General features: G+C 46.1%; 1 protein-coding gene across 1 annotated transcript in view; it reads right to left on the bottom strand.

Annotated features, from left to right (window-relative positions):
• Positions 1–5399, bottom strand: part of SYNGR3 (synaptogyrin 3) — a 63947-nt gene extending 58548 nt beyond the window's left edge. Inside the window, exon 1 of the mRNA XM_040356475.1 lies at positions 5103–5399. Within this exon, the coding sequence (XP_040212409.1) occupies positions 5103–5201 (99 nt within the window). The 5' untranslated portion in view covers positions 5202–5399. The remainder of the gene's footprint in view (positions 1–5102) is intronic.
• Positions 5400–13702: the final 8303 nt, after the last annotated feature.

Genomic DNA, 13702 nt, shown 5'->3' with positions numbered 1-13702 from the left:
ATGAAAACGGTCCGTCGGACCGTTTTCACCGTACATGCCTGCCAGAGGGCTTCTGTACGATGGTTGTACTAACCATCGTACAGAAGTCCGCGCGTAAACATTACGCGGGGCGTGTCCGCGTCGTCGCCACGATGATGACGCGGCGATGACGCGGCGACGTGGGCGGGCCTGCCATTTAAAGGCTTCCACGCATGCGTCGAAGTCATTCGACGCATGCGAGGGACGGCGGGCGCTCGGACATGTACGGTAGGTCTGTACTGACGACCGTACATGTCCGAGCGGGCAGGATTCCAGCGGACGGTTTTAAAACACGTCCAGGAATATTTGTCTGCTGGGAAAAGGCCCGGCGGGCAAATGTTTGCTGGAATTCGGCCCGCTCGCGCCTACACACGACCGAACATGTATGCTGAAACTGGCCCGCGGACCAGTTTCAGCATACATGTTTGGTCGTGTGTACGGGGCCTTAGGGTTACAGGATGGGTTAGGATTAGGTTTAGGGTTACATTGTGGGTTAGTGTTAGGTTTAAGGTTACAGTGTGGATTAGTGTTGGGACTACAAGGAAGGTTAGTGTTAGAGTTACAAGATGGGTTAGTGTTAGGATTACCATAAGAGTTAGTGCTAGGTTTATAGGGTGGGTTAGTGTTAGGATTACAAGGAGTATTAGTGCTAGGTTTATAGGGTGGGTTAGTGTTAGGATTACAAGGAGTATTAGTGTCAGGGCCATAGCCACCCTATGTGGCTAGGACTACAATTAGTGTAACACCTATTAATGTTAGGATTACAAGGAGAGTCAGTGATAGGTTTGTGTTAATATTAGGGTTAGTTAGAAGGAGAATTTGTTTTAGGGTTATAGGATGAATTATGCCTCGTACACACGATCAGATTTTCCGTCTGGAAAAATCTTGGATGTTTTTTCCGACGGAATTCCGCTCAAGCTTGGCTTGCATACACACGGTCAAACAAAAGTTCTCGGGAACTTTCGTCCGTCAAGAATACGGTGACGTACAACACTATGACGAGCCGAGAAAATTAAGTTCAATGCTTCCCGAGCATGCGTCAAATTGTTTCCGAGCATGCGTTGGAATTTTGCGCGTCGGAATTGCTACAGACACATTTTTTCCGTCGGAAAATTTGAGAACCAGTTTTCAATCTTTTGCTGGTGGAAATTCCGATGGAGCATACACACGATTGGATTTTCTGTTCAAAAGCTCACTACAGGGGCGGACTGACAACTCATGGGGCCCCTGGGCAATAGGAGATTATGGGGCCCCCGGGCAATAGATTATGGGGCCACACAGTATACACACACACACATACAGTATACATACACAGTATACACACACACACATACAGTATACATACACAGTATACACACACAGATACACAATATACACACACAATATACATACACACAGAATACACATACACACACTGAAACGGTACTTTAGAGGCGGGGCAGCTATAATCTTGGTATTTTTTTAAAAACACAGATTTTTACATACTGTCCCTGGTTTTACTGATTGTGGCAACCCTGATGGGCCCCCTAGTGGCAGTGCCCGAGTGCCCGAATGGTCAGTCCGCCCCTGAGCTCACATCGGACTTGCTGGTGGAATTTCCGATTGTGTGTATGGGGCATTAGTGTTAGGATCACAGGGTTACTGTTAGGGTTAAAGGGTCGGTTAGACCCTTTCTTCATGGGCATGGTTAGGCAGAAAAAACAAATGGTCTAGCCATGTTTTCAACTCTCCCCAGCTGTATGTAAGAACCAGCCATGTTAAGGTTAGAGAGAGGGTTATTATTATGAGTAGAGTAACAGGAATGGATCAATGCGGGGGCCTCAGGGAATAGCATGCTCTCTGTATCAGGAATTCTGAGCCAATAACTACCAATACCAATCTCTCAGCATTGAAACTAAAGTATTAATCCAAATTACAACCTAACAGACAGTTTACTGTACTCTATGGTAGCCAGCCATGATCCAACCAGAATGCTTGTTACTGAGAAGACAACCAATCACAGTGGAGTTATTGAAGAACCACTGATAGCAGAAAGAAGGCCAAACGCATGCAGACATGGACATCCACAAATGGTCAGTAGTACCCAAACAAGTCGAGACAAGAGAGCCAGGGTAGGTTCTTTCTTCACTGGAAATCGCTGCAAGGTAACCATTTTAAAGGCGCACAAACCTCAATATGGCCACTATGGCCTGGATTCACAAAGCACTTACGCCGACGTATAACAAGTTACGCCGGCGTAAGTGCAAATGTGCGCCGTTGTATCTGTGCGCAAGACCCACAAACAGAGATGCGCCTAAAACCAGGCTACACCCTACCAACGTATCTTGCTTACGCCGGCGTAGGGTGGGCGCACATTTAGGCTGGGTGCATGGTGCCGCTCCCATTGAAAAACGGCGATTCACGAACCTGCGTGCGCCCGACGCAGGCTACGAAAGGTGCGCGTAAGTTGTACGTCCGGCGTAAAGTTAAGCCCCATAAAGGAGGTGTAACCCAGCAGCAGACATGCAAAGGTCTGCACCAGGGAACACAAGCCGGCGTATTTTACGTTCATGGTTGGACGTGTGTCTGGCTGGGCGTAGGTTACGTTCATGGCGTACGCAGTGATCCGGCGTATCTTAGGCAGTTGTCCCGACGTGGTTGTGAGCATGCGCAGGGGGATGCGTCCACGTCACGGCGCATGCGCAGTTCGTTAAACGTACTTGTCTGGCGCTCGGACCATCATTTGCATGGGGTCACGCCTCATTTGCATGGGTGTGCATGGAACAAGGCCACTTCCACCTACGCCGGCCTGCGCCTTCGAAACCTACGCCACGCCGACACAGCGGGGGGGGAGCACTGGCTTCCTGAATTTTTAATGCTTGCCTCTCTGCGCTGCGTCGGCGTGGCGTACATTGGTTTGCGCTAGGGCGGCGTAATGTGCGCCCGCTCTCTGTGAATCTGGGCCTAATTCTCTGAACCAATAGACCGTACCCTAAAAAAAAATAAAATAAATGCCTGCCTTCACGGTACAAGATGACAGGTCCCCTTTAAAGCTGCCGTAGAAAGGGAGAGATTCAGTTCAACGCTTTTATCAATAATGTTATGCTTAATAATACATTGGGACTACAAAGCTTTGACATGATTACAAGGCTGTGCAGCCACAGGAGAGTGTATGTGCATGCATGGTAATTATAACACGTAGCGCTGTGCGTGTGTTCTCACAATACACACTGTACAACCTTCGCATACAGAAGCCGTCTCCTCCCTTATGGTCGGCAGTCCCATCTCCTGCAAATCAGCCAATGAAAGAAGACAGGGGAACGTAATCATGTCTGTTCCACACCGTTTTCTTCCATGTCTCATTTTTTTAATGACGATAATACCAGCTGCAAAACATCATCCCTGTTTTTCTTATTTTTTTTATATTTTATTACACGGCCATAGTCTGCATCTGGGGACCCTGGAGTGAGGTGCCCATGTCACCGAGCCTTGGTGTGAGGACACATCTCAAGGCAGCTGGGATTGTTGGATTGTAAGCAAAAGATCGATAGATCGATAGATAGATAGATAGATAGATAGATAGATAGATAGATAGATAGATAGAAAATATCACCTCTGCGGATTATAAGATTGTCACCTCTGAGGTGTTGGCCCTTCCTTATTATCCTCGTGGTCTGCTGGCATCTAAATGCTGGACATAGGCGCCTATGTCACCGGTGTGGGGGCACGTCTCAATTAAACTGGGATCATAAACAAAATATAGATAGATATAGATAGATACATACATACAAAATATCTATAGATATAGATAGATACATACATATAAAATATCATGTCTGTGAATTATAAGATTGCCACCTCCAAGGTACTGGCCCTTCATTATTGTCCTCATGTTCCGCTGGCACCTAAACGATTGACAAAGGTGCCCATATCACCGAGCCTAGGTGTGTGGGAACACCTCAAGGCAACTGGGGTCATATTATATGATTGCTCCCTTTAAGGTGCTGGCCCTTCATTAATGTCCTCGTGTTCTGCTGGCATCTAAAGGGTGCACATAGGTGCCCATGCCACCGAGTCTAGGTGTGGGGTACATCTTAATTCAACGAGGATCATATTATATGATTGTCACCTCTGAGGTGCTGGCCCTTTATTAATGTCCTCATGTTCCGCTGGCACCTAAACGGTTGACAAAGGTGCCCATATCACCAAGCCTAGGTGTGTGGGAACATCTCAAGGCAACTGGGATCATATTATATGCTGGCCCTTCATTAATGTCCTTATGTTCTGCTGGCACCTAAACGGTGGACATAGGTGCCCATGCCACTGAGTCTAGGTATGGTGTACATCTTAATGCAGCAAGGATCATATTATATGATTGCCCCCTCCGAGGTACTGGCCTTTAATTAATGCCCTTATGTTCTGCTGGCACCTAAACGGTGGACATAGGTACTCATGCCACCAAGCCTAGGTGTGGGGCAAAGCTCAATGCACCTATATGATTGCTCCTTTCAAGGTACTGGCCCTTCATTATTTCCCCTCGTGTTATGATGGCCCCTAAACGGTGGACATAGGTGCTCATTTCACCGAGCCTAGGTGTGTGGCAACATCTCAAGGCAACTGGGATCATATATGATTGCTCCCTTGAAGGTGCTGCCCCATTTCCTTGTGTTATGGTGGCATCTGAATCGTGGACATAGGTGCCCATGTCACCGACCCTAGGTGTATGGGCACATTTTAAGGGATTAGGATTATAAAAAAAATTGAAACGGTATCAAATTTAAAGCCTAGATAGATAGATAGATACATAGAAAACATCACCTATGCGAAATATAAGATTGCCACCACCTAGGTACTGGTTCTTCGTTAATGCCCTCACGGTCTACTGGCATCTAAACCATGAAACCATCCAGAAGCTCAGGTACGGAGCCATTCCAAAGCAATGTCACCTAATAAAAAACAGCAGCTAGAGATCGATCTTCATTATCATTCTTCGCTGGTAACATGTAGCTCAAATGTTACAATCGGGGCAAATATAATCAGTGATACCCATTCTACCCCCCCCCCTCCCCCCCTTAAAGGATGATCTGATTAAGAGCATCACTTACCCAAGATAATATCCTGACAATGGTCTGGGGCTGTTTGAGGAATTCTATAGGGTCAAAGCCCCCTCCTGCCCTTCCAGCTCCAAAAGAGGCTCCTTCCATGTCTGCAATGTCAGAGCTGAGCTGACCCCTCTGTGTCTCACTGTCTGCCTTCTCCTTTAGCTGATGGCAGTGCGGCGGTCCTTCCCCCTGCGCTGTCCCTCTGTCCGTCTGCACCCTTCCCCACCTCCTCCTCCTGCTGCTGCTGTCAGTCTCTGTCTGTGGTGCTGAGTGTATGAGAATTACAGCCTCATCTAAGAAGGCTGCTCCTCCCTCATCTCCTCCAGTCCTTCTCTCCCTCTCTGCTCTCCTCTCCCCTCCTTATCATCCTTTACAGTTCTCCTCTCCTTATCTCCCCCTCTTCACACCCTCCCTCCTCTCCTCTCCTCTGATGCTCTCCATTCTCTCCCTCTGGTAGTCAGGGTTAAGGTGCTTTTACATTTCCTCCATGGATGAGAATTGCAGAATAGACAACGCAAAGCTCTTTTAATAAACACCATCCTGGTCCCATCTATCTGCTTAATGCATCGCTGAGCGATATGGCTTTGTCTCTATAGTGAAAAATCATTGGCAATGCCCCCCCCACGCACGATCGTTTCAAATTTCACAATTTGTGCGCTTTTACGTTTTTTTTTTTCTTTAATAAATCAGAAAGCAGCAAGATCGAAAAATTTCCATTTTTGCCACCAGCTGTATTGCAGATAATAAAATGTAGCAAATTTTTTCTTATTCGATCTTTTATGCCGCGTACACACGGTCGTTTTTCGGCATGAAAAAAAATGACATTTTTCAGCATGTCCAAAAAACGAAGGGGCAGATTCACGTAGAAATCTGTCACGCTGCGGCGGCGTAACGTATCCCATTTACGTTACACCGCCGCAAGTTTACAGCGTAAGTGCCTGATTCACAAAGCACTTACCTGTGAACTTGCAGCGGCGTAGCGTAAATCCGCTCGGTGCAAGCCCGCCTAATTCAAATGGGGCGGGCACCATTTAAATTAGGCGTGTTCCCGCGCCGAACGTACTGCGCATGCTCCGTTCGTAAAATTACCCGACGTGCATTGCGCTAAATGACGTCGCAAGGATGTCATTGGTTTCGACGTTAACGTAAATGGCGTCCAGCGCCATTCACGGGCGACTTACGCAAACGACGTGAATTTTCAAATTTCGACGCGGGAACGACGGCCATATTTAACATTGGCTAGGCCATCTAGAGGGCACCCTTAGTTTTACGCCGCGTATCTCTACGGAAACGACGTAAATTTAGAGCGACGGGCAAAGCGGACGTTCGTGAATCGGCGTAACTAGTCATTTGCATATTCTACGCCGACCGCAATGGAATCGCCACCTAGTGACCGGCCTAGAATTGCAGCCTAAGATCCGACGGTGTAAGTCAATTACACCTGTCGGATCTTAGGGCTATCTATGCGTAACTGATTCTATGAATCAGGCGCATAGATACGACAATCGTATCTCAGAGATACGACGGCGTATCAGGAGATACGACGGCGTATCAGGAGATACACCGTCGTATCTCTTTTGTGAATCTGGCCCTAAGTTTTTCCAACTTCATCATTAAAAACGACGTTGCCCACACACCATCGTTTTTGAAAAATTATGAACAAAGCGCAGTGACGTACAACACGTACAACGGCACTCTGAAGGGGAAGTCCTATTCGCCTTTGGGCTGCTTTTAGCTGATTCCGTGTTAGTAAAAGACGATTTGCGCTTTTTTGTCTGCTTACTCCATTATGAACGGTAGTTACACCTGAACTAACGCTCCCGTCTCATAACTTGCTTCTGGGCATGCGCGGGTTTAAAACGTTGTTTTAGCCCACACACAATCATTTTTTACAACCCGAAAAAGCCTTCAGAAGCCGAAAAACAATGTGAAGCCCACATACAATGGGGTAGATCCACGTAGAATGGCGATTCTTTGTGCGGGCGTAACGTATCCTATTTACAGGCAAGTGTCGTGTCCTTAAAAGAAAATTGCGGCGGCGTAGCGTAAATAGGCCGGCGTAAGCCCGCCTAATTCAAATTGTGAAGAGGTGGGCGTGTGTTATGTAAATTAACCCTGACCCGACGTGATTGACGTTTTACACGAACGGCGCATGCGCCGTCCGTGGAATTTCTCAGTGTGCATTGCTCCAAAGTACGCCGCAAGGACGTCATTGGTTTCGACGTGAACATAAATGACGTCCAGCCCCATTCACGGACGACTTACGCAAACAACGTAAATGTTTCCAATTTTGTCGCGGGAACGACGGCAGTACTTAACATTGGTGCGCCGCATATACGCCTCATATAGCAGGGGTAACTTTACGCCGGGAAAAGCCTAACGTAAACGACGTAAATGTACTGCGTCGGACGGGCGTACGTTCGTGAATTCGCGTATCTAGCTAATTTACATATTCTAGGCGTAAATCAGCGTACACGCCCCTAGCGGCCAGCGTAAATATGCAGTTAAGATCCGACGGCGTAAAAGACTTACGCCGGTCGGATCTAATAGAAATCTATGCGTAACTGATTCTATGAATCAGGCGCATAGATACGACCGGCCAGACTCAGAGATACGACGGCGTATCTGGAGATACGCCGTCGTATCTCCTCTGTGAATCTACCCCAATGATTTTAAATTACGTTTTTAAAAATGTCAACACAAGCAAATTGGATTTGTTGTAGGCAGGTGTAAACAGGACACATGTCCATTTACACCCGCTGCTTCATAGAGAAGAATGGATGGTCCGATTGGATCTGCTCGAAAAATGCCACATCAGTTGCAGTGTCCCTGATCACTGCCATACCAGTCATATTGTCTCTAATTACCACCACACCTGTTACATTGTCTTAGATCACCACCACACCAATTACAGTGTCCCTGATCACCACCACACCAATTACAGTGTCCCTGATCACCACCACACCAATTACAGTGTCCCTGATCACGCCAAATCAATTACAGTGTCCCTGATTACCGCCACATCAATAAGTGTCCCTAATCACTGCCATATCAATTACAGTGTCCTTGATTACTGCCACATCAATAACAGTGTCCATGATCACTGCCACAGCAGTCATAGTGTCCCTTATCACTGCTCACCATTTATAGTGTCCCGATTGTCTCCACACCAGTCCCACTGTCCTTAATCACCACCACACCAGTTGACCTGTCATTGGCTACAGGAGAATAAAGTGAAGGTTCTGGAGTGACCATCTCAGTCTCCTGACCTCAATATCATTGAGCCACTCTAGGGAGATCTCAAACGTGCCGTTCATGCGAGACAGCCCAAAAATTTACAGGAACTGGAGACTGTTAGGTAGATACACAAAGAGTTAGGCCGGCTTATCAGTAGACAAGCCGACCTAACTCAGAATCTACGCTGACCTAAGTTTAAGCGTATGCTCAAACAGAGATACGCTTAAACTTATCTAAGATACGACGGCTTGCGCCGTCCTATCTTAGATTGCAATTTTTCTGATGGCCGCTAGGTGGCGCTTCCATGGTGGCCGGCGTAGATTATGTAAATGAGGGGATACGCCGATCCACGAATGTATGCCAGGCCGACGCAGTACTTTTACGCCGTTTACGTAAGAGATAGGGCGCGTAAAGTTAGTGCTATGCTCTAGTGCATGGGTGCTCAACCTGTGGCTCTCCAGCTGTTGCGGAACTACAATTCCCATGAGGCATTGCAAGCCGCTGACAGGTACAAGCATGTCTCCCAAAGGCTGAGGCATTATGGGAATTGTAGTTTTGCAACAGCTGGAGAGCCACAGGTTGAGCACCCATGCAGTGGAATAGTAATGTTAAGTATGGCCGCCGTTCCCGCCGCGAAATTCGAAATTTTTACGTCGTTTGCGTAAGTCGTCCGCGAATCGGGATTTACGTCGTTTACGTCCACGTCGAAATCAATAGGCCCGTACGGCGTACTTAGCCGCAATGCACACTGGGAAATGTAGTCGCCCGGCGCATGCGCAGTGACAAAAAACATCAAAAACGTGAGGTCAGGCCTCATTACCATGAAACACGCCCCCCCCCCAACCCATTTGAATTAGGCGCCCTTACGCCCGCTCGTTTTAGGCTACGGCGCCGTAAATTAGCAGGTAAGTATATTGAGAATCATTACTAGCCTAGCTAATTTACGGCTGCGTAGCCTAAACAGGCTACGTTACACCGCCCTAAATTAACGCCATTGTACCTGAATCTACCTATTTGTGCCACGAGGAATGGGCAGCTTTACCAACTGAGATAAAGAACCTAATCCACAAATACCACAAAAGACTTCAAGCTGTCATTGATGTTAAAGGAGCAACACACGGTATTAAGAACTGGGGTATGTAAACTTTTGATCAGGGTAATTTGGGTAGTTCTTGTTGTCATTATGATCTAAAAAGAGTAAACACAGTTGATTGATAATAAATGGCTTCAGCCAAACACTAACCATGAGTGAAAGAAAAGCTCAATCTAAAATGCCCAGGCCTGGGGACAAAATGTTGTCACTCTAAAACAGGAACAAAGGGCCAGATTCAGGTAGAAGTGCGGCGGCGTAACGTATCGTAGATACGTATCGTAGATACGTTACACCGCCGCAAGTTTTCATCGCAAGTGTCTGATTCACAGAGCACTTGCAATGAAAACCTACGCCGGCGGCCTCTGGGGTAAGCCCGCGTAATTCAAAGGGGCGTGTGCCATTTAAATTAGGCGCGCTCCCGCGCCGGACCTACTGCGCATGCTCCCTTTTGAATTACCTGCCGTGCTTTGCGCAAAGTGACGTCATTTTTTCGAACGGCGACGCGCGTAGCGTAATTCTGTATTCCCGGACGGCTTATGCAAACGACGTGAATTTTTAAATTTCGACGCGGGAACGACGGCCATACTTTATACAGCACATACGTGTGCTGTGTAAAGTTAAGGCACCCAAAACGACGACTAACTTTGCGACGGGAAAATAGACTAGCGGCGACGTAGCGAACGCGAAAATCCGTCGTGGATCGCCGTAACTCCTAATTTGCATACCCGACGCTGGTTTACGACGCAAACTCCCCCCAGCGGCGGCCGCGGTACTGCATCCTAAGATCCGACAGTGTAAAACAATTACACCTGTCGGATCTTAGGGCTATCTCTGCGTAACTGATTCTATGAATCAGTCGCATAGATAGAAACAGAGATACGACGGCGTATCAGGAGATACGCCGTCGTATCTCATTTGTGAATCTGGCCCAAAGGCACTAATGGCAGAACCACCATTTTAACAAAAGCCACAGATTTAAAAATACAGGAAGTGATTTATATTATATTAACATATTAAAGTGTATAAATGAGATTGGGTTTACATCTACTTTAAGAATGAAACTAAAATTGTAATTGTGCCAGAAAAACATTCACAAAGGAGCATAACAACAACTAGGTACAGTAGACCTTTGTTTAGGCTTTTAAAAAGGATATGAGGCGCAATTGTTTTTGGAAACATTTTCTTCCTACAGCAATACATAATAAATGATAAATCTACTTACATAACGTGTGCCTGGTTCTACTAACATAACTCCAACTTTCTGAAACAGGAAATGTAGGCTATTTTAATGCTGATCGATTCAGGCAAAAGACATGTCCTTGCATGACCTTTTATGCCTCTTGTGCAAAATATACATTTTTAACGGTCAACATCACCATAAAAGAGTATTATAAAATACAAAGTGGTAGATCCACATACAACGGTGCATTATTGCGCCGGGCGTAGCGTATCTAAGATATACTACGCCGCTGTAACTTACATTTTTTTGTTTGAATCCTCAACAAATTTGCGGCGTAAGTTACGGCGGCGTAGTGTATCTGTTGCGGGGTAAGGGCGTGGAATTCAAATAGAAGTGATGTGGGTGTGTTTTATGTTAATACGTTGTGACCCGACGTAAACAACGTTTTTTTGGAACTGCACATGCGCCGTCCCTGGGGGTATCCCAGTGCGCATGCTCGAAGTTAAACCGGAACCCGCCAATGCTTACGACGGTGACGTCATTCTATGCAAATTCCTATTCGCGAACGACTTACGCAAACGACGTAAAAAATTCAAAATTGTACGCGGGAAGGACGGTCATACTTAACATTGAGTACGCCTCAGTATAGCAGCTTTAACTATACGCCGGAAAAAGGCGAACGCAAACGATGGAAAAAAAAGCGACGGGCCGACGTACGTTTCGTGGATCGCCGCAAATAGCTCATTTGCATACTCAACGCGGATTTCGACGGGAACGCCACCTAGCGGCCGGCGAAAAATTGCATCTTAGTTCCGACGGCGTACGAAGACGTACACCTGTCGGATCGATCCCAGATGCCGTCGTATCTTGTTTTGAGGATTCAAAACAAAGATACGACGCGGGAAATTTAAAATTACGCCGGCGTATCAGTAGATACGCCGGCGTAATCCTTTTGTGGATCTGCCCCAAAGCATTTACTACAAACATTCTAAACAACGGGCCGGTTTATTGTCCTTCAGACTCATGGAGGGCCGGACTTTGGCCAGTGGGAGTAGAAATTTTCCTGGCATCAGTGTTAGTAAACATCTGGTATTAGGGGGAGGAATAGTGCCCCATTGCTGGTATCATAGGGAGTAATAGTAATCTATTAGTTGTGTCAGTGGGAGAAATGGTGCTCCATTGTCGGTGTCAGATGGCAGAATAGTGTCTCGTATCAGTGGTAGGGCTAGTGCCCCAAGGGCTGGATAAAGGCAAGCAAAGGGCCGCATCCGGCCCTTGGGCTGCAGTTTGGAGACCACTGTATTAAAATATATTACAGTCTACACTTAGAGGTGCTTTTCCTTTTTCTTTTCCAGGTGATCTTAGGTGTATTAAAGATTTATATGGTCTCTAAAGTCTGCCCTGTGTATACAGACAAATCAGAAGCATAGACTGACATAAGATGAATGCGCTGGCCAGAGATGATTAGCCAGACATATTGAAAGTAGCACCAGAAAGCATCTGCTTTATGTCACCGCGACATTAGAACTCTGTGATATAGCATCTAGAAGAACTCTGGAGAATAATGTGTAACAGCATTACCCAGGAGCTGAATTTATCTTCATGAAATGCTGGTGACTCACCTCTCTGGCCATGAGAAGACTTTCCGGAGATCCTCTGCCGTTTAAAGTGCTGTCTCTTCCTTGGAGATCAATGAAGATGACGTCTTACTGCTTATTAATGGCGATGTGCTAAATTATTATTAGTGCGTGCTCTGAGACATGGCTGTGCGCATCAGCATTTGTCAAATCCTCACCATGCATTTATTTCACGATGTGCTGGTTCATGAGGGGGTAATAAATATAGGGCGTAAATCACATATGCAAGACTAACGCTGGCCTATGACTTGTGTAGTCTGGTAATGCGGTTAGCATTTATTAGAAAGACATACATGTAAAAAAGATTTTGATTTGTAATACCCATAATACACGACTAATGAATTGGGCTGATCAAACATTTAGTTTTAATGGGAATCTTCAGTCAATTTATATTCGTTTTTCGTGCCAAGAGTATGGCCCTGTCATTTTTAGGATGTGATTTTTGGGTCAAAACCCAACCTTCCCCTATGTGTCATTGGGTTATAAAGTGTCAAAAACGCTAAACACCTCCTTACACGTACACCTTGACAACCTGCAATCTTAAAATGTAATCTAACTCCCAAAAGAACCTTTTTTTTGAAAACTGACAATTTTTATTGATTTTGCAAATTTTCCAACAGGAAAAGACCAACAAAATACACAGAAAAAAAAACAACAAAAACAAAAATAAAATAGAAATAAAAAGCACACTTTGTAACAAGTGGTAGGCATCATGTGAGCCAATCCAGATACAATGTGGAATGAAATAGGAGACAGGGCCGATGTATAGAAAACAAATATGCATTAAGCCGAGGATGCTCAGAACCGGGCAATGAGATTATCAAGGCTCCAATATTACCACTATGTTTGACTGAGTAGTGGAACATAATAATGGTAAGAAAAAAAAAAAAAAAAGAGGAGCAAAGAAAACCTAGAAAGAGACAAGAAGAAATAGAAAGAAGGAGAAGGGAGAAGAGCAGAGGGGGTTGAAAGGAAGAAGAGAGGGCAACCACCTGACCCAGGGCCTCCTCACCGCCCGGGGGCACCAACCATGCGTCAGCCGGCATTAGGGGTTTACAGCTTGTCCCAAAGCTCCCATATTTTGTTGTGCTTATCAAGGGAATTATTCAGAGAGGCAGTCATATATTCCATCCGCTTAAGATCCCTAATCCCGGAGTGCAACTCAAACAGAGAAGGAGGTTCCTTCCTTTTCCATTTCAGGGCTACCAGGCATCTGCCAGCCGTAAGTACCTGGGCTAGGAGTTTTTTCGAGATTTTAGAAAAGGAAGCGGGGGGAAGACCTAGGAGGAACAATTTAGGGTCAAATGGCACCCAGGTGCCAAAGATGGAGTGGAGAAGAGAGTGAACCGTCTGCCAATAGGGAACAATGAGGAGGCAAGCCCAATAGGTATGATACAGCGTCCCCACCTCTTTACAACAGCGCCAACAACGGCGATCAGCTGAGGGGTATATATAA

Source organism: Rana temporaria, chromosome 6, assembly GCF_905171775.1.
Source record: "Rana temporaria chromosome 6, aRanTem1.1, whole genome shotgun sequence".
NCBI lineage: Eukaryota > Metazoa > Chordata > Amphibia > Anura > Ranidae > Rana > Rana temporaria.
Note: the sequence above shows the minus strand (reverse complement) of the source record. Positions and strands in the feature narration are given on the sequence as shown.